The 21515-nt window shown below is 39.0% G+C and overlaps 1 protein-coding gene across 1 annotated transcript in view; it reads left to right on the top strand.

Annotated features, from left to right (window-relative positions):
- The window catches only part of LOC141918256 (interleukin-6 receptor subunit beta-like), a 31842-nt gene extending 10535 nt beyond the window's left edge, over positions 1-21307 (top strand). Inside the window, exons 5-16 of the mRNA XM_074812512.1 lie at positions 146-312; positions 1421-1560; positions 4174-4315; positions 4477-4559; positions 7154-7364; positions 10040-10198; positions 11223-11345; positions 11912-12064; positions 13758-13901; positions 16069-16165; positions 18810-18873; positions 20086-21307. Of these exons, the coding sequence (XP_074668613.1) occupies positions 146-312; positions 1421-1560; positions 4174-4315; positions 4477-4559; positions 7154-7364; positions 10040-10198; positions 11223-11345; positions 11912-12064; positions 13758-13901; positions 16069-16165; positions 18810-18873; positions 20086-20571 (1969 nt within the window). The 3' untranslated portion in view covers positions 20572-21307. The remainder of the gene's footprint in view (positions 1-145; positions 313-1420; positions 1561-4173; positions 4316-4476; positions 4560-7153; positions 7365-10039; positions 10199-11222; positions 11346-11911; positions 12065-13757; positions 13902-16068; positions 16166-18809; positions 18874-20085) is intronic.
- Positions 21308-21515: the final 208 nt, after the last annotated feature.

Here is a 21515-nt window from a genome sequence, read left to right as displayed (position 1 = left end):
CAAGATTTCAAGATACTGGATTTTGTATATAGGTACCTGGAAAACTACCAATTGCTGTAATGATGCTTTCTGGAGCAGGGGGAGGAAGGAATAACTATAATACAATAAAATGCTTGTTTTTCATTCTGCTTCCTTTTCTCTGAAGGGACAGAATACCAAAACTTTTTCAACGAAACACATCATCATCCTCCATCACGATAGGAAGAAGGGATCTCTACATGAAGCGATCTGCAGCTATTTGGATAGCAGTGAATTATGCCCATGACAGCTGTGTGAAAGGAAAGAACATTTCAGTTATACCAAGTGAAGCAGGTACAGTGACTTCACAAGTTGTGTTACTGCACTGCCCAGCTGAAACAGTGATAGCATTTTCTTTAATTATTTCCAGAATTGTAATTCCCAATATGCACTTGTTATTTTTACTGATTCAGAGAGCTAAGCTGCAGTTTGTCTTCCTTGGATGGAATCTTACTGAAGTCAATAACAGAAGTCTATCAGCTTTTACAGGAGAAGGGTTTTGCTTTAAATCATTTGCTAGACTGTAAAATAGTCATATGCAGAAAAGTATATAGTGATACTTGTGCACAGTACTTAACCAGCTTCCTGTGCCCTCTTTGATGGTTTTCTGAACTTCTTTATTGAGTTATAAAGAGCAGGTTGACTCAGTACCATGTACTTAAGGAATCCTTGTTATAGAGCATTAGAGTTTTGAGAAACCTTTTCAAAGTTCAGCTCTTTCCAAAGGCCACTTACACATTACACAATGCCTGCACAGGAGATATGAAAAAAGAAATCCTATTTACTATGTCCTTTAGATGTTTATTTAAAGATTCCCTACAGTATCTGATCACTGAGATAACTTTAAGAGCTTCCCAAACTTCACCTTCTCAGAGTAATCATGGTCCAAGAAAAAACAGTGCTTCTTACTGCTGGGGGGCACTACCAGTACAACCCAAATTACCAGTGTGACCTCCTCTGGAGGCTTCTGGCCATCTTGTGTTTATTGGAGGGAAAGACAAAAATGTATTTGCACTTACAATTATATAGCTAAACACAGTTACTGAAACTGGAAGACATTCTGGAAATTTTTTATACAATTCACAATTACAGGTACTCTTGACATTTTTATGTTGCCTTTCAGATTCACTCAGAATAGCACTTGCCTAGAAAAAGGGTCTTCTTGAAATCAGTAGAAGCATTCACAAAAAGAAAGACAAGAGGAACAACCCCATTTTTGTCAATACCATCAAGATTTAGTAATTGTTTATTTGCAGTCTTTTTAAAGTCTTTCAGTGTTCAGTATTGTGTCAACTCTTTTATTTTTTTATAAACCGCACCTGACAGACATAATTACCACATTACCATAATTAGCTTTCCTGCTTCTCTTGCATCTATAACAGCTGCATGTTCCCAATTTTAGGCAAGTGTTTGACACCATCTAACATAAATGCTTATCAGATCACAAAACAATTGATAATAAAGTGGGACCTGCCTGCAACTCCTACACCGTATGAGCTGAGGTACAGAGAGGCACTCACCGAATCCACTCAGTGGACGCTGGTAAGTACTTCCAGGTGACAATGACTTGAGAACATGAGGTACCTTACTATCAGCTCAGTAGTACATAGCAAATATGGCAGGACATCAACAGGATGCTACTGAAGAGCACACACAAGATGGATAGCAAGGAGGCACAGCACACAGACAATTTGTAGGCAAATCCCACAAAGGTCTCTTAGTTTTGTTCTAACAGATCCTAAGCTGTTTGAGAAAGAAAGATTAATAGTTTTATACAGAAAAAAGCAGAATGGCAAGTCAGCTGGTTCATTAACCCTCCAATGAGACAGTACAACCGTCAGCAATGCAAAAGATGAAAAAGATATCAGAAATGCCATGCAAACTCAAATCCTGATAACACTTTAAGTGATGGGCAGTATTACTCTTTTTGCTGGTACCATTAGATTTTCAAGCTGATTAGAGATCAGCTTGCTGTGATTTTTAAGGTAACCATTCATCCACTTTTGTATCAGTTTTCCAGATCTCCTTTGACAAGAAGAGAAATAATTTCTCTGTGATACAAGATAAGTTCCAGACGCATTTTAGGATGTGCAACAGTGATAATATGGTGCAGCAAGAGGACAGTACCTTAAATTAAAGGAACTAAGAAAGAGGTGGAAAATCGTAATTCCAGTAAGATCTGCATGCAGCATCAATAGCTGCTTATCCTGCCCCTTGCCAACCAGCATACCATGCAAAGGCTTCACCAGCAGGCATGCACATACACATGATTTGTATCACTGAGTTCCTGAAATTGTCTGGTTTTCAAGCTCTGTTATCTGTAGTTGGATGAAGAATATGTGCTTATCAGGTAGAACAGAACTCCAAGAAGAAAGCTGTCTAAAAAGCAACTGTTCCCACTTCTTGGGCATCTGTGCTCTCCTAGGAGTGTCTTTGCTGCTTTTGTACCACCAGAATCTCCCACATTCTTCCCTTTATATGAGAAGACCTATGCTATTTTTTCCATTTCTCTCATAGCTGGCTGCCACTTTGTTTAGCCATTTCAGAAGGAGTACTATGAGTGGCCCATGTAAGGTTTCATCTCGGTACAAGGAACATGCAAGTCTTGGAAGGGTCCCCTTGTTCATTGACATACAAGTCCTAGACCATTCTAGAACAGCCAGATACCCAAGCATACTCCACCCAGTAGTGCAATATATAGATAATCCTATTCAGACAGTCTGGTACGCAGCATGTGGAAGAGCAGAGAGTTTAGAGCAGTACAAATGCATGTCCTACAGGTTCTGGAGTCAGGGGAGGTAGATAGGAGATCCAAGTTAGTAATGTGAAGGACTGGTAGAGACAGCCACACTGGGTGGTGAGAATGGACAAGTACCGAAAGATTACAGGTCATGAATGTTTATTATTTCCCACTTCCCTGTTGATCCTGTGAACTTAGGCTGTAAACTCTTCATAACATGAATGTAGGCTGAATTTGCAGATGGGACTGAAGGGAGAGGGTAAATGTGGGCATGTAAGCACAGAGAATATATAAAGCTAGCTGAGAAATAATGTTTATCAAGAGTAGGATTAATGTACATGTAATGTAATTTAACACTTGGGTCATAAATTCATTTCACTTCCCTGTTGTTCTGTAGGAGACTGGGAGTGTTTCTGTAATATTGTGTGTTGTGGGGTTTTTTTGTAACCAAGCTAGCTTTATTAGCAAAAGTATAGAAAGTTAATTAATTAACTTCAATAAAAAAAGAAAGCACTGCAGAAAACCAAAGAGAAGAACCGGTCACCTAATAGTGAGGGATTTGGGTGGGGTTTTGTTGGTTTTGTTTTGTTGGTTGGTTTCTTTTTTAGGAAATATATGTAATTAAGAAAAAACTTCACAGGAGACAAATGCTAAAACAAATATTTCAATCTGCAATAGCACTTCTACCAAAACCATCATAACACCTGGAAATGACCAGACCAAAAGTCCATTTAATGGATTATATTGTGCTCCAAAAGCAGCCTCCAGTAGATGTCTGGGGAAGGGTGTAAAATAGTTCAAGCATATAGCAACAGTTTTCTATCACATTTTCTTGTACAGTTTCCAGCTTAGGAAACTTAGACACCGGTGGTGTCTTTGTTTCAAGACAATCTCCATTCCCTATACAGTTGCTGGAGCTCCAGTGCCATCATCAGCTGCACATGCACATTACTTCTGTGTTGCTAAGGCATAGGCAGCCACACATTCAGTCCAGCCACGCTCCTTACATCAATCACATGGACCTATTTAGACATACTGTAACTTTTGAGAATAAGGAGATTTTTTAATTTTTTTTTTTATATTTAATTTGACCGTGATGTTCTTCAGAATGCCAACAAGGCTCAGAGTAAAGTGATTATTTTTTGGTATATATAATGCCTAACTAATTTTAAAAGCAATATTTAGACCTAAAGTGTTGCTTACGTGTCCTGACTAAGCAGAACAAGTTCATGAAAGAGAGGGTATTTTCTTGAAAGAATGAAAAGACATTGGCTAAAATGTGTAGTAATTTCTCTTTGATGACAGGAGCCTCTACTTCCAGCTGCAATCAGAAGACTGGTCCTTGACTGAGAAAACAGTTAATGTAAGATTATGTTTTATTGCTGCCACATAAATTAAACTTCGTTTGTTTTTAGGTGCCTGTAGAAAGCAATGCTGTCAATGTCACCATTTCGAATTTAAATGCTATGACTTCATACATTGTTCAGCTCAGATGCATAGCCAATGATGGTCTCCACTGTGTTTGTGTTTGGAGTAAAGAGGTTTTGGTCCCTCACAGTAAGTGAATTACAGTTTTGTCCTAGTGGGAATAAGCATGAATGTAAAAGCTTTTTCAAATGTTGTATCATATGAACTAGCATTGTCAGATACTGTTGAAAATATGAAGATCAAACTGATTCATATGAGTGCATGTCTCCATGTTTTTCCACATTTACCAGAACTCATGAACAGGCCAAGAATATCATATAATGCAACTACTGAAATCTCTCCAGGCAGAAGAAGTGTTCTTCTGAAGTGGGAGGTAACATTCACTTTGAGTCTGCATACCTTCTGTTATGTCTGTGCTATTAATTTATTACTTTATAGTAAAAAATACTTTCTCATTGTATTGAGAATACACTGTGTTAGCAAAAGGTATTAAATATTGTACTCTTGCTTCAGGATTCACTGCATTTGTATAGTGGTGTTCTATGTGCTAGAAACTAGCAAGGAAATTCTACACCAATTTATGAACTTGAAAAATTAGTAAAACAGCAACCTCTGGGCTCAAAATCATTGACTAGAATAAATATTCTTTACAGCTTTCATTAAAAATTGGTGTGCCTCAGGTATGTCTCTTACAATTAAGCTTTCCATGAAAGATCCTCATAAGTCTTCAGCATATACTAGTGACACACCTTGTATCTCATGAGTTCCTAAGGAGCATTCGTATTCTCGAGAGACCAAAATGTTTTAGAAAAGCTTGGTAAATCTGCTACTAAATTACTAACTCAGAAGTGCAAACACATTATAATCAAGATGGAAAAAGAGCCTCTGAGTTGCAAGAACAGCATCTAGCTGCATGCTTCCCATAATGACATTTAAAGTTCAAACCTACACGTCAGAGGCATCCCCTCTTCTGCACCAGGGGTCATAATCAGCTGACCAACTACAGCAGATCAGTCAGTTTTACCAGCAGAAGGTCTCTTGGTAAGAAATGGAGAACTGACAGTCTTGAATGTGTAGTTGAGGGGCCCACAGACAATTTCAATGAGCAAGTTGTTACTAAAGGTGTTTGTGTGGAAACTAACTAATTCTATCTATATTCTGAGAGAAAGAGCATCTACAAACCCCCAGAAGTTTGCCATAGGGGACATCCCTGGCAGAAAGGACAGAGACTATCAGAGTTTTGAAATATCAGAAGATGTGGAAAGTTTTGTAGTTACCATGCATTGCACATGCATTTTTGTTAAGGGAAAGAAAAGACAACAGAGGAAACAGACACCTCATCTCCTGACAAGAATGAGAGATCCCCTTTTTCCCTTATCTTCTGAGAAGAAGGCAAAGCTGCACAGTAAATGATTCATTTTGTGATAAAGCAATAGACCATACATGCTAATTTAAATGTTAAGCTAAGAGAAGAAATTATTCTCCATCTAAATGCTTTAGGCTTTTTTTTAAAAAAAAAGTAATATTAAATATAGTATCAGGGCTAGGACCTTCATTCAGGGTAACACACTAGTCTTAGACAAAGTAAGGTTCAAGTCCAGATGGCTTCAACAAATATTGAAGGGACAAAGAGAAGGAGTGCACTCAATAATTAACATGTTAAATGTAGAGGAAAAAAAAAAAAAAGGCTCTGCTGCCATACTTGTGTGGGCTGACCTGAAACAAAGAAAACAGCTTAAAGATGTTAGAGGCCAGCCATAACTCCTCTGCTTTTGCTAACGTTCAGTAGCCTCTACATGGTTTGGATCAACAGTCACAAGAAAGCTGGCTTCAGCTCTCAACACCCAACCAGGCAACATGGATGGCTTTTATGGCTGCAAATAACACAGTCCTCCTGCAGGACTGCACAAGATAGAACAGTGCTAGCCTTTTCTAGTCTCTCATTTTGCTAAGCTAAGAAAACTAAATTCTGCTAGTTTCTTCTTGTGCTATAGACCTCATATTTCACATATCTTAGGAATTATTTTTCCTGCACAGAAGCCTTTTCCAGTTTCAAAGCCTGGTAAAAGAACCATAACACTATTCCCCCAGCAGCTTTACCAGAGCTTCAAATAATAGCACCAATTCTTCCCTTCCTATCCTGGGAAAAACATCTGTTTCCATTTTAAGAGCTTCCAGCTTTACCAGAAATTCCTCTCAACACATGTGCCTCTCTCTGCCTTTTAAATTACTGAATGTCATCCTCTCTATGTTACTCCAAAAGTATCCAATTATTTCATTAAGGTAACCCAATCTCCCAGCTTTGTCGTATCTTCACACTATTTACTAAGTGCCAAGAAAAAGCTTGATATCAGAAGTAAACCTTGCAGAATTTACAGGCCTTTGTGTATTGAGTTCAGTTTCTATCTAGATTGCAGCAATTTCCATTTCTGGGCACTCATTTTCCAGTCTCTCATGAAGATTAGTATGTTAAAATAATGAGTGAACCATCACCACCTAAAAATATGCATCAATGGAAATATAACATGTTCCAAAGTTGTAGTATAATTACTAGTGTTTATCCTCAAAGAGACCAGATGCCTAACAGAGCTTAGAAGATGAAGATTCCCAGAGGCATAAATTGCAATTAAACACCTCTCGTTAACTTTCAAGTTCCTAATTATGAGGGGTATGTTCCAGTGAAATGTAGAGCACGTTACAGCTGCTTCACTGCTGTTATTACTAATTGGATACACATAACTAAGATCTCAGTTAAGCAAAACACTTAATCCTGTGCTTAAATCCTCTCAGTTTAAGCATTCTCTTAATTTTAAGGAAATGCTTTGCTTCATTGATTCCTAACAACCTAATTAAAATTTTATCCCCATCATTAAAGGTGACATTTTGTTTATACAATTTAATTCCTCTTGATTTTCTGCACAGGACATAATAACATTTATAGAATAATAATCTTTTTTCTCTTATTAGGTAACACAAAGTGAGAACATCCTTGGATATTATGTTAATGTGGAAAGAATACCCAACAGTTGCAGGAATTCACCAGATCGCATCTTTCTAAAGGATAGCAAAGTTCTTCTAAATGTCTCCATGGCTTATTATAGGGTTAATATTTCTGCCTATAACAAAGCAGGAGAATCTCCACAAGCCATCTACATTGTCCCAGACTTCTCTGCAACAGGTACTTACCATTCATTCATTAGAGCAGTCGAGAAGTTTTATGAGCAATCTCTAGGCTACCTTTTGACAGTCTTTGGGGTAGGGTTAAGCGTTCTCTTGAATATTTGTTAGGCTGATATTTTTGCATAGTGAGTCAGTATTGTTTCTTAACAAAGGATTGCAATAGAAGGTAACTAACAGACTAAGCAATTTAAGATTCCATTTAGCACTTCTTGTTTTCTCAATCTAGAGAAATAATTGTGTGCTAGATCTACCTATCAAAAGGGCTTTTGGAGAGTACTCAAAGCTAAATATATGCCAGCAGTTTAAACAGAATTATGTGAAATCTAACATTTCACATAAGGTACATAGTATTCATAATTCACAGAATTATGTGCAAATCTAAGGTTTTTGGGCTAAGTAACTATTAAGAGACCTGCTACTGTCCTCTATTTCAGTATTACCCCTACTGGCACACAGGAGGAGGAATAGATAAGATGTACATGTCGTATTCCAATGAAGATGTAAGCTTTTGTGATGCCTAAATACACAGTTTCTCCATTTAAACAATAAAACTATTTAACAACATTTTTCTTATAATAAAGCTTGTTTCATTTGTTATAATCTTGGGGTATAATTATTACAGTATAAGAAAAACCTCTCTCTTCCAAAGTAAGATTTTTTTAAATTAAACTATAGCATGCACAAGTAAACAAGTGTGCAAGTACCCTCGTTGATTGCCAGACAGCTGCAACTAATTGGTTTTCCAGGATTTGCTAATGCACACCCCTCATTCTGTTCTCCTTTGCCCTGCAAAGACTTAACAACTTTGTTTTGCTCTTACATTTGACTGCTTTACCTCTGTTCTGATGAAATATATACTACCACCTCAGGCCATATTTTGAGTGACAGCTACTTGTTTACTGCATCTCTCAGCCTGTTCTTCATGGCTCTCTCCAGACATGTGTTTCAGATTTGGTTGTACTTCTATGCAGGTTCTCTGTATCTATCATGAATTACTTGGAAGGTACTTGTGTTAAGTGCATTCCCAAGATAAATTCCTTCTCAGCATGCACAACTTTTCCTCAGATAGTACAGCCATTTTCTTTACTTTGACTTTATTATATTGGCTTTGAGACAAGAGAGGAAGTGGAGAATTTTGTCTGTCTGTCACAAGATCCACTTCTTAACACAAAATGACATGTTGCTTTTCTCCCCCCTTAGTTTGAGTCAGAAGGCCTTTCTCAGTTTGTTAATCTCTCTCTAAAAATGTCAAACTGTTTAAGATCCTTGCAGAAAATTCAAAGTATATGAAATATGAAATTATATAGCTATAAATGAGTGGCATTCCTCAGAGATCGTTATTAGGACTGGAGCTGTTCAACATCTTTGTTGGAGACGAACAGTGGGATCGAGTGCACCCTCAGCAAGTTTGCTGATCACACCAAGCTGTGTGGTGCGGTCAACACGCTGGAGGGAAGGGATGGCATCCAGAGGGACCTGGACAGGCTGGAGAGGTGGGCACGTGCAAACCTCATGAAGTTCAACAAGGCCAAGTGCAAGGACCTGCACATGGGTCAGGGCAATCCCAAGCACAAATACAGGCTGGGCAATGAGTGGATTGAGAGCCGCCCTGTGGAGAAGGACTTCACTGTTGGGTGCCAACAATGTGCACTCACAGCCCAGGAAGCCAACTATATCCTGGGCTGCATCAAGAGAAGTGTGGCCAGCAGGTCAAGGGAGGTGATTCTGCCCCTCTACTCCACTCTTGTGAGACCCAACCTGGAGTACTGTGTTCAGCTCTGGGGCCTCCAACATAAGAAGAATATGAACCTGCTCAAACAGGCCCAGAGGAAGGCCACAAAACTGATCAGAGGGCTGTAGCACCTCTCCTGTGAGGACAGGCTGAGAGAGTTGGGGTTGTTGAGCCTGGAGAAGGGAAGGCTCTGGGGAGACCTTATAGCAGCCTTCCAGTGCTTAAAGAAGGGCATCTACAGGAAAGATGGGGAGGGACTCTTTATCAGGGAGTGTAGTGATAGGACAAGGAGTCATGGTTTTAAACTGAAAGAGGTTAGATTTAGATTAGCTATTAGGAATAAGTTCTTTTCTGTGAAGGTGGTGAGACACTGGAACAGGTTGCCCAGAGAAGTAGTGGGTGCCCCCTCCCTGGAAGTGTTCAAGGCCAGGTTGGACAGGGCTTTGAGCAACCTGGTCTAGTGGAAGGTGTCCCTGCCCATGGCAGGGGGTTGGAACTAGATGATCTTCAAGGTCCCTTCCAACCCAAATCATTCTATGACGATTCTATGAATCCATAATTAGCCCCTTCCCCTCCCCAAGGTAAGCAATATCTCACAGTTGCTCTATGTATAGCAGTTAATAGCAGCTCATAGGATGTTATTTAGCAACATCAGGCTTCCTCTTCTTGAGGATTGGGACAGCCATTTCCCCTTTTCCATCTGTGGGAAATTAAAGGTCATGAACAGCAATTAACAATGGAGCTCCCAAAGACGTTGCAAAGCACTAGATGCTAAGTTTCCTTCATTGACATACTAGTATAAACCTTAGTATATAGTGGTCACCAGCAATGATAACTAGTTAATGAATAAGCTTTGAAAAAATGCAAAAGAGAGAAAGCAAGCAAGGGAGGAGAAAACTGCTTTTCTGTTTATTGATCTCTAATGGTATATTTGTTCACAGACTTGCCTGGCCAAATCCATGTCAAACACCAGGGAACTAATGCAGTTGTCACCTGGACTCCAGAATACAATCCAAAATGTTTTGTGGTTGACTGGGGCTCTGGTAAAGAGGATATGCACATGAAAATAGTAACTACAGCTACTGGAAATTTCACGCTAGGTAACAACAACCACCACATCTACTTATGGAGACATCATTTCATTTATTGGTTATTTTTGGTTGGGGAAGGTAGCAGTTTCATCCTGTTTTTAAGAGCAAACTGAAGATCCAGATAAGTGCAACTCTCACCTTTGTCCAGCACCGAAACATCTAATTTTTAGCCACACCAAGGCAGATAAAACACAGAGCTTTTGGTAGGATTATTCTGGTCACGTTTGGGCAAGAAATGCAGCAAAGTTGCAGTTACTAGAATGATGTCTCTCCTTGCCCACATTCTAGGCAGACCGACCTACATACTACTGGCTCTTAAAAAAAAATTTTCTCTTGTCCCTAGGTAAACTTAACTTTAAATATAAACTGCTCTGTTACAATCCTCCTTAGATTATTTTTTTAATCCCAATGGCTGTCCTCATCAAAGCCTAATTCTCAACTCCAGTATTCTGCTTACCAAGCTAGGCATGATGAGCAGCAGCCAGGGATCACTTTATGGGACGGTCATCAAAAATCTTGATTAAAATCATATGGGTGACTCCTGCAAAGGCCATTCAGGACTGGCTTTTATGTACATTAGAGAACATTTAGCTTTAGGGTTCTATAAATGAATACATTATTTTCCTTGGTCCTTCTGCAACATCTAGTTGTTTTGCTTGTTTTTAAATATACTAGCTGAGGGAGAAGTATCTGTCCTTGAACTAAGATATCTACAACCATTTTAGTTCCCTACTTCTCCTTTAGCAGCTCAAGCCTTCCAGAGGGAGAGTATAAGTGATCAGGCATCTTTTAAAAGCAAACCTGTGTTATGTCTTGTTCTGCTTTTGAAATAGCTTGTATTAAGCATCTAGAGGCAATGAAGAAGGATGCATATATTTTATACTGAGTGTAAAGCACTGTAAACTTGTACTGTGCTTTGAGTCTCAGAAAGTAAGAACTATACAGAAAAGCTATGAAGTTGTTGTCTCTCCTCCCCTTCTTTATCATTTATAACTTTTCAGTAAACCCTGATGTACCTTTATTTGTTTTCCAGACAATTGTCAGCCATATAAGTTGTACAAAATAATGATACATGCATCTGATGTGTGTCAGTGTGAAAGTTTCACAAGACATGAAAAGACTTTTGGAGTGACCCACTTTTACTCAGTTGAAGGAGGTATTCCTCCCCTTTATATAACCTCATCCCTTGTATTTCTTCTCGTTTCCTATCTGCAGCAGTAACAGGAATCCTACACACAGTTTCTTTTCCAGGTGACTTAGCATTCTCCAGTCAGCATTGCCTTTGGTCCTAGCAGTTATGCAGTGGCAATGAATAACCTGAATGTTGTTCCTTACTGACAGGTCCACAGAAATATTATTATTACACATGACATTACCAAAATAACAGAAAGAGGGTCTCAGAATTACTACTCCGAACTCAAATTTAACTGTGGTCAAAGTCAGATTTTCCAGTCCCAATTCGGTATATTGCAAGTTGAAATGAGTACAGCTGTGGCTATTGGAGTAAAAGTGTTTGTAATGAGACAGTCACAATTTCTGCCTACTTTGGTATTGCTTAAGATTAGGGTTTTTTACTCTATGGGATTTCTCCTTTCTCTTCCACCCTTTATATTTATGACAGCTAGAATCAGGCAAGGAGCTCTCTAGGAAGAAGCTAGGTTTCAGTCTTGTATGTCTATTGCAAATTTGATGCAGAACTTAAATTATTGTCTGATTTTTAAGTTCCTAGGACAGGTCCTGCTAATGTGACAATTCTGAATGTCACAAAGCATTCTGCACTCGTGAAGTGGACCGAAATAGCTGCTGAAGACCGTTTGGGCTTTCTCCAGGGATACAGGCTCAGCTACACAGATTCATCAGGGAAGAAGTCTCTGGGTAAGTCACCTTGCTGAGAACAAAGCAGCAGCTCAGAGCCATGACAGAAAAGCTCCAACAGCCCATGAAGTGCTGTTGCAGCAAGCTACTTAGTTACTTAGATTTCTGTGGGAATTGAGCGCTCTCAAAGGTCAGCTCCTGGTTAGACGTTTAATGCTCTAGATGGTCCTATGAATACCCAGAATTTTCTAGACAGTATCTCAAATTAAATGTTGATTAAGAAATTATTTCCTTAAAGCTTACAGTTCTAAGACTACTGCAGAATTCTCTAGTAACACTGAAAGGAAGATGTACACTCTCAGTATATATTGTTCAGTCACAATACTTTTGTGTTGCATTGCAACTCAGCCAAGTCTGACTCTGAGCCTTCCTACAGGACTTAAGAAATTATATAGTTCTTTTTTGAATTCAATTAGCAGGGAATGCAGTTTGTATTTATTACCTATTTCAAAGACACTATTATTAATTCCATTTTTAGAAATATTTTCTTAAATTGATAGTTGTTGTCATTTACTGCAAAGGATGAAACTTCTACACACTGAAATAATTTTAATAGTCGTGAGCTCAAACCACTCGAGTGTTCAAAAAGAATCCCCATACTTCTTTGGTAAACATTTTTATTCTGGTCTGCAATGGAAAGTCTTCTTGTGATAAACAATAATACATTAACTTTGCACATACTGACCTTCAAATAAAATTAAATACATACTATGGAAGACAAATAGCACCTAAAACCTGACAAAGAATAGCAAGGGTTCTCTAATTTATGTTGGCCTATGCCTTTACAGGACCATAACAAGTAACAAAAGCTTCAAGGACACATCATTAGCAGGAAGTTTGGCATTGTCTTCTTTCAGGAGGCTCTATTCCACCCCAAATACCTATCAGAAAGGCAAGAGGAGACAGAAGGGGAGTGTCCAAAACTGAACTTAATATATTTTTTTTTTCCTCTGCCCTAACCAGTCAATACAACAGTGACACAACACCTGATTGCCATGTTTTCCAGGCAGGAAGAATAATATTACTGGAGAATTTGGGGGAAGGAAGCCTGTAGGCTGCAGCACCATTTCCACTTCTATGAAGATCTTAAATTCACAGTGGCAAACTTGAAAAGTAATTTCTGCCCTGTTAAAGGCATACTACAGCATTGCTGCATGCATTATTCTGGCCAGGGGAAAAGTCACTGCACCATCAGAAAAGAAAGGTTGAGATGAAAGCCCTACAAAGTACGTGAAGCAGAATGCACAGCCCTTTTTCTGGACTATGCATTACTGAATGATGAGTACTAGCACTGGTATTAATCGAGGTGAATAACTACTGACTACTGTAGTGAGGGTAAACCATGTAATAGAGTCTAGTCCTCATGTCAGCTGTTACAGACAACATGAAAACCACTGTTCAGTGTGTCAGGTGTATTTTCCTGTCACACAGTATACGTAGCCTTCTGGACTCACCACCTAAACATCCTTGGTGTGTTAAAAACTCATGCTTTTTACCTCTGGACTTAAAATGTACGTTAAGTATTTTGGAGAAAACTTGTAGCCATCCAAAGAACACCTGCACAGTGTGGCTTCCTCCAGGTGTGGATTAAGGCACAGAGATTTTGCCTTTTCTCCAGTCAGCTACACTGATACAGATTCAGACATCAGAGTTCGTCTAATCGTGTCCTTCCCCAACTCTTCTCGCATTTCAGCTGTCACTCTCAATTCTTCTACGACAAGTTACCTTCTTACTGGACTGAAGGAAAAAACCGTCTACTGTGTGCAGATTTCAGGATTCACTAATGCTGGCGAAGGACCTCTGACTCTTTCAGAACCTTTCAGCACTCCAAAATACGGTACTGTAGAAGTTCTATGCATCTGTGTTAACCAGCATCAATCCTTGCTTTATGTACTATATATGAGATTATTATCTACCCTTTCCTGCCTTTCAAGGAGTAACAAAGTGCTCATGCACAAGATTTATTATTTAATCCTTAGTTACAGATAGCAAACACACAAAATTTTTCCTTTGTTAGAGATGCATCACTGAACAACTCTGCCTGCATTTCATTACCTAGCATGCAGAGAAGACTTAGCTAGGGTTCCTCATCTCTGAAACATTTTCTGTCCTTTTTATGCTAACTATATGCACATATCTTTCTTTATTGCTAATTCCTGTCATAGATTTCAACAGTTTTCTACCTTTGACTGGTTAAGCTCAGTAGTCTTTACTCTTGGCATGTAAAACTGGTTTCCAGTTAGACTCCTGATCCATTAACTGTAAAAAAAAGTCTCTTTCAATTGCTCCTACTGTGAGTGACAGCTAATCAAAGTATCCTTTGTTTTCTAATAATTTAAGTACATTTTATGTAACAGCTGGCAAAAGTTGCCTTTTTTCAGAGGTGCCTGGATAGACTAAGATCAACACAGTTACATTTATAAAGTCTCATATATTGTAATCATAAATGGTTGGCAACATGGTGTCTCAAACATTTTTAACACCTTATTAGTTAAACCAAATCTAACACTGCAGTAGACCCTTTTTTGGTTTGACCACAGCTTCACTCAATTGAAGCTTTCTAAAATAAAAAAAGCAAAGAACAGGCTAAGATGTCAGCCACAGGAAAAGTAACCTGTGAAATTCAGAGGCAGAAGTATGCAAATGGCTTCTCCCCACTACAACTTTTTTGTGTTAAGTGAAGGAGGTATAAACACAAAAAACTGAATATTGAAAAGTGTGAAGCAGAAAGAAAAAGGAAAGAAATTTAAAATCTTCCTCAAAATCAACAGGGTTTCCACACCCTCCTCCACCCCACTGAAATCCTTTCCCCTGTCAACACAAGAAATTAAAGTGTCTCCACTGGAGCTTTTCTGCAGAACTTTATTCCATGCATCCTACTGAACATATATTTGGATAGGATTCAATTTTTGAGGGAAATAACAAAAATGCAGAGTTAATTTAACAAAACATTTCAGGTAATTACATTGAATTTAAACATTACGTTTACTATTTCCCCCCTCCCCAACATCTCACAGGTTACTTAATCCATTAGAAGAACTTCAGATTTCTTTGTCATAAAAACCTTTTTCAGCAACAAAACGATTTACAGCTTTTCAAATACCTTTTTTTAAGCAAATTTAAGTAGCTGATTTTAAAAAATATTTTTGTTGGTGAGTGGGTAGGAAAGGAAAAAGCAAGCGGCCTTTTTGCAAATATGGTTTGTCAGTATCAGCAACACAGTCATGTACTGACCACACTTTCCTGGTGCTATTTTGAAACTTTTGATATAGCTATCTGTAAAGAACACCTCAACCTCGACCCACTCTTCACATCACAGACTGCTATGGTTCCTGTCTTAGCAGCACTGCTCTCACTGCCTGAGCACTTTATCAACCTTCATTAACCTTTCAAGCACTTTATCTCCTTCAGGGTCGTGGTGCTAAGTATCTTGAGCAGGTATTAACATAGGCAACAGGAGATGCAGGTTCACAGCAAGGGTTAACAAATGGCTGACTGCAGATAAAATTGTCCAAATGTTCACTAACCAGTGAAGCATGGCACCTACCAAAACCACAAACCATATTATTCTTATCAGGACTGTGTGCAATCTCATTAAAAAAACCCCGAAATCCTACTAGCAAAACCTGAAATAGATTAAAAGCCACTTTCAAATAATTTCTTATGAAGTCAGACCTGCATCAGGGTCCTGACCCGTTAAACAAGCCAGAGCTCACATAGTAGCACGGGGAGTAGGAATACTTCTTTTATTCTAAAGTGTTTATCTTTGGATGGTAGATTTAAGAATTCAGCACCTATATCCAGATATCTTAAAAATACAAACCTGAAAGCTTTAGACCCCCCAGAAATCCCAGTCTTGTTTTAACTAGATTTCATTTACAGGAATCCCAGAACATGTGTAAATTTGACTTCACTTCTGTTTGAAATATTTGTCTTGTGGAGGCAACATAACCTTTCTATACTTGATATCATAAATCTGATTCAATCTCTTTGTTTCCTATCAGATAAAGGAGAATTTGAAGGTTTTGTGACTGGCCTTTGCTTCAGCATGATGTTCATTCTGGTTTTTGCACCTCTCACTTGTTCTCTGGTGCTTAAAAGGTAAGAATGGAATATTGGCTGAAGTTAGCAGGCTGTGCTTAACCCTGAGTTTTATAGCACTGGGCCTTTTTTGTCATTAAAAGCAACACAACTCATAAAGCACACAACACAAAAGCTACCCCACTCATTTACATAGAGCAATTACAAACCATGATAAGCTTATTAAAATTGTTTGTAAGAAATCTATAATCTTTTGCTACAGTTATGTGACAACCGGCTGTCTTAAACACCCTTGAAAAGAGATAGGACAATTTCTCTTAGTGGAAAATAGGTTATATATATGGAAAAAGCATGCATTTGATTATTTTGCTCTTTTATTCCCAACTGATAATCATGTCTCTTCTATTGAAACACAAAAATAAATGTCAGTAGCATACAGAAACTGATGTTGCAATCTAAGCAGTTTCCTGCAAGCATATTTGGATGTTAACTGTATAAATTACGCACATAAGCACATAATGAGAGGGAGTAATGGATGGATGAGTGGAAAGGAGAGAGAATAACAAGGGCACCTGTAAGATATGGGTGAGGTCTTCTTGTTTTAGGAGAGATTGTTCTCTGCGGTAACAAAGTACACACCCCTTAAATTAATCTGAGGTGCAATATTGGGGGCATACACTATCACTAAAAGAAAAATTACCTGCAGAATAACAGGTTCTAATATTAATTTTCTGATAACCTAGTTGCATACAACCATTTATATTACTATTTTGATGTCCTGGAACACTACCCTCCCTTTTTCTGCTTTTTACAAAGCACTAGCCTCAGAAGCTGAAAGCACAGCTACTGAAGGACAGAACAGACTAACGGTACAACCCATGGCTTGAAAGCTGTACGACATGACATAGCTCACTTCAGCTTATGCATCAGGCTAAATGCCTGCTCTTGCTGTTGGGAAACAGACCACATGTCACATTAAGTCTCCTGTGCAGTTTCCTTTTCAGATTTTACTATAAGTTGCTCTGTATCTGATCCAGCCTTTTTGACAAGAATTTGTAAGACCTACACAGAAGTTTTGACCTAGAGCAACCTTCGTTGGTTAAACATAAGATCATGCTTCATTGTCTGGGCTAATTAGGAAAGAATTTTTTGAAAACTAAAAAAACAGCACGCAAAAGCCCAGTGCAGCACTACAGAATAGCAATTAAATATGTAGTAGTATTGAACACCTGCACTTGAAATGAAGGGTCCCAACAATCCTCTCATTTCAATTCCCTGCTTGATTTGTAAAAAAAGGCACTCTTGCCAGCCAAACACCCATCTTCATAAGATCAGGAAGGAGATCCAATAACTCTACAGCCTCAGACTTCACCTCAAAACACAGTCTAAACAGAGGCAAAGTACTTTACAGCTAATGAAGTCTAGATTTGGTTTGAAAACCAGACAACACTGAAGCCAACACAAAGGCAGGGTCATGGGCTGCATAGCCTCCCCACTGTCTCTCACAGCTGTGTTGAGCTTTTTTCCTACGGAGGTGAGTCATTGCCGAAACCTCACAGAGGGGTGCTCTGAGGGCAGCTGCTGACAGAGAGATGATCAGCTCAAAAATGCTGAGAGATGGTGTCCCTCCATTCCCATGGGAGCCAGTGATGAGCAGCAGGGGTGACTGAGACCAGTGGGATCAGTCAGCTCAGCAGAAACTCATTTTGAAATTTCCATCCCACCCCACTGCCGCCCCTCTGTAGGGAAATGACAGCTGGCGCCTGCTAGCCTAGGGCCAGTACCAGCATCCCAGAGTGGTGGGAGTGGTGCTCAGGGCACCATTACAGCCTGTCCTCTCCAGAAGGGCCAGGGAGGACAATGCCCGAGGTGGTGCCCATGGTGGGGGTGGCCCAGAGAGGCTGGAGAGCACAGCAGCTTGTTGCCAGTTTTGTTGTTTCTGAGCCCCTAGATGCAAGGAAAAAGCCTGAAAAAAAGGGGCATAGATGAGAGGTCTGTGGACAAACAGCCAGCTGAAACTCATTTGAACAGCTCAATTGGCAAACTCAGCTCTACCTTATAAACCCCTTCCTCTACAGCAGAAGCAGCTGTTGTAAGTTTTTAATAAAGGTGTATTTAGGTTCATGTCAGGTGAAACATGAGATACTGTATGTAATAGCTCCCAGACAGAGCCAAATTCAAATAATCAGGCAAGAGCAGAAGCTGTGTTGTCCTCCCATTCTGGTTTCTGGTCCCAGAGAGAGCCCTTTCCAGGCCACCATTGTCCTTGCACAGAAGCTAAAACCAGCAATAGCTTGCTCTTTGTTTGAGGGAAAATAAACTTCTAAGTTGAAGCCAGGAACAAATACTTACTAAAACAAACTTCATCCTATATGTCCAGGAGTCCTCAAGGAAGATGGAGGTTTTGTGGAAATGATAGTGATTTAGGAATATACAATGATTAAACATATAGAGACAACATTACCAGCTCCTGTCACAACTCCTTTGTCCTTAAACAAATATGTTAATCGTCACTAACTCAGCATTTCAGTGTAGACTACCAAGTTTGGTCTTCAGTTTTTAATTGGCATTATGCTTAATAGTCATTGTAGAATGTCTTGTTTTGATGGTCAATAAAATGTTTTGTATAAATGGTAGTTAATTTAAATGCATAGGAAATGTCAGTCATTTAACCTAATGATAAATTTAGAATATTTCTTTACAGGCTGAAAATATCATGCTGGCCCAGTGTACCAAGTCCAAGAAACAGTAGCGTACTCCAAGATATGGCAAGTACTCTTCTTATGATGTGAAAAAGTACATAAGGGAGATCTTTCCTACCAGTTAATCAGTAATGCTAGTTTTTAGTCTTTTCACACTTCACCCTAGTAAATGTCTAATACCAGCAGTTGGGAATCTAGGGTAATACTAGAAATATAGGATGGGGGAGGGTTGTTGTTTAGGCAGAGGCTGTATACACTTTTTAGTTTAATAAAGGTTCTCAGAATTTTTTGAGAACTTTGTAGAGTGTATTTAAAGGTATGGTTGTTAAAAGAACAAAGCAAAGTTGAATGGGAGGAGATGGAGTCTAAAGAGAGAAATTCAGTTTTTATATCTAGTCAGTTTTCACCAGCTGGAACTGATTACTAAGTGCAAGTTACTCAAAATGCGAAGTAACATATCATGGCCCAATTCCTCAGGAGTCTCATGATGGAGGCCATGTATATGGTGTTTTCTGAAACTCTTGGATTGCCAAGGTTTCAAAGAACAGCATACACATTTCCACGTCAGAACAGAAATTGTAAGAAGAAAGAAAATAAAAAGCAATGCACATGTATTTTTTTCATGTGAAAGAGCCATAACAGTTCAAACAAATGTAGAGCAACTGAGGAGGGGAAAAAAAAAAGCTAAACCAAAGAACATATCAGCCTGACTGCAAACCCAGCAGAACAATCTAAGTGGAAAAGAAGGATGCTTGGTGTTACAAACTGTTCTCCATTTAATAATGTAGAATTTGCAAAAACTTGTAACTTAAGGTATACTTAGATCACAACATGACATTAAGTTGAGTAACAAACCTCTTGCAGCAGCTGATAGCTAAAGCCTATTTGGATGCTGTTCAATTCAAGCTGCTGCCTTTTTATAGAAACACATTTGTTAACTTTTTGAAAGCTGTGGGTCTCAGAACAGCACATTGCGAAGCCTACATTTTATCACCACTACATTTTGTCCCAGGCACACATAAAAGCAAGAAAAACTTTGCTTAAATACTATGGGAGAGGAGAAGATGGTCCTCTCAATTAGGGAAATAAGTATTTTCATTCATGTTTCTAAAACCAATTAAGATGAGATAAAATGGATTAGTTAGCATATAATATAGGCAGGACCAGGCTGCCTGTCTCCTAGCTTTATTCTTTCGTTATTTATTTCAGCAAATTGCCAATTGCACTTTGCAAAAATAGGATACTAAAATTATTCTTTCTCCTTGTTTTGTCTTGAAGACTAATTGGAAACCTGTTTCAAGGTCACTGCTTCAGGCCCTGTCAGACAATGATACCATCAGCCTTTATGTCATAGAGCATGAGTCAAAGGCTACTTTGAAGCTGGACCTCTTTACAGATGGTGGAGAAGACAGCAAATGTGACACTTGCCAGTCAGAAGAACCTATCAATAACATAGACATAAGCCTGAGGCATGAAGAAATCCCTGAAGAAGCAGTTACAAGTGAAGAAGAAGGAATCATTTCCATTACAGTACCACTCTTGAGTGACTACACCAGCATGGAGTTCAGCCAGAAAGCCCTGATGAGCCTGACAGTGAAGCTGCCTGCAAGAGCTTCTCATCCTTGTCTGGAAATGGAGCTAAGCAGTAAGCCAGCACAAACTGAGCATCAGGTTTTGTTTGCTCCCCAAGACTACCTCAAACAAAGTCAGGTAGTATTCTTGCCATCTGGACCAACTTTGATGGGACAAGTCAATTTGAACTGAAGTATCTTCATAATTTCACATACCATAAAAATCAACTTCCAAAACCTCTGATGCTCGAATGGAGCCTTTAGGACAATGTAGGACAGTGAGCTTGTGACAATAGTTAGTCTCTCCTTCAATAAGCTTCCTTGATAAAATAGATTGATTATATAATTAGATTAGCTATTTCATCACAGTCATTCTGTGGAAAGTCCTACTGTCTTCACACAGGCCAAACTTTCAGGGAACTGTATGAAAAACCTTCCAGTAAGGTATGTCTTGCTAGGTGCTTAGTTCCAGGGCACTCAGGAAGCTATTTCAAGGCTTCCACTCTGAGCAGATGTTGTTCTTGTCATCAGGAGAGTTAAACTGTGACCAGTTTAAGACTTGATTTTCAGATCTGATAAGTTCTTCAGTAAAAATTTCAGCAAAAGTGTCTACGACTCCAAAGAAGCTAGTTGAAGCTGACCAAATGAAGGAGTGAAAAGCCTTGAATTTAGGAATAGAAGATGATGTATCCATGTAAAGCATTATTAAGTGCTTTACATCTTAGATCTTTACACCTTTATTCTTTGTAGATGAATAGTGCTGTGTAAATGAAGATGATAGTAAGTATCATTATTAGTTCTGGAGTTTTTACTTGCATTAAATTAAGGCTATTTCTTAGAATCATAGAATCACTCAGGCTGGAAAAGACCCTTGGGATCATTGAGTCCAACCATCAGCCCTACTCTACAAAGTTCTCCCCTACACCATATCCCCCAACATCTCATCTAAATGACCCTTAAACACACCCAGGGATGGTGACTCCACCACCTCCCTGGGCAGCCTATTCCACTGTCTGACCACTCTTTCTGGGAAACATTTTTTCCTAATGTCCAGTCAGAACCTCCCCTGCTGGAGTTTAAAGCCATTCCCCCTTGTTCTGTCACTAATCACCTGTGAGAAGAGACCAGCACCAACCT

Source organism: Strix aluco, chromosome Z, assembly GCF_031877795.1.
Source record: "Strix aluco isolate bStrAlu1 chromosome Z, bStrAlu1.hap1, whole genome shotgun sequence".
Classification (NCBI taxonomy): Eukaryota; Metazoa; Chordata; class Aves; order Strigiformes; family Strigidae; genus Strix; species Strix aluco.
The sequence above is the reverse complement of the archived record's forward strand: the minus strand, read 5'-3'. Positions and strand labels throughout refer to the sequence as shown.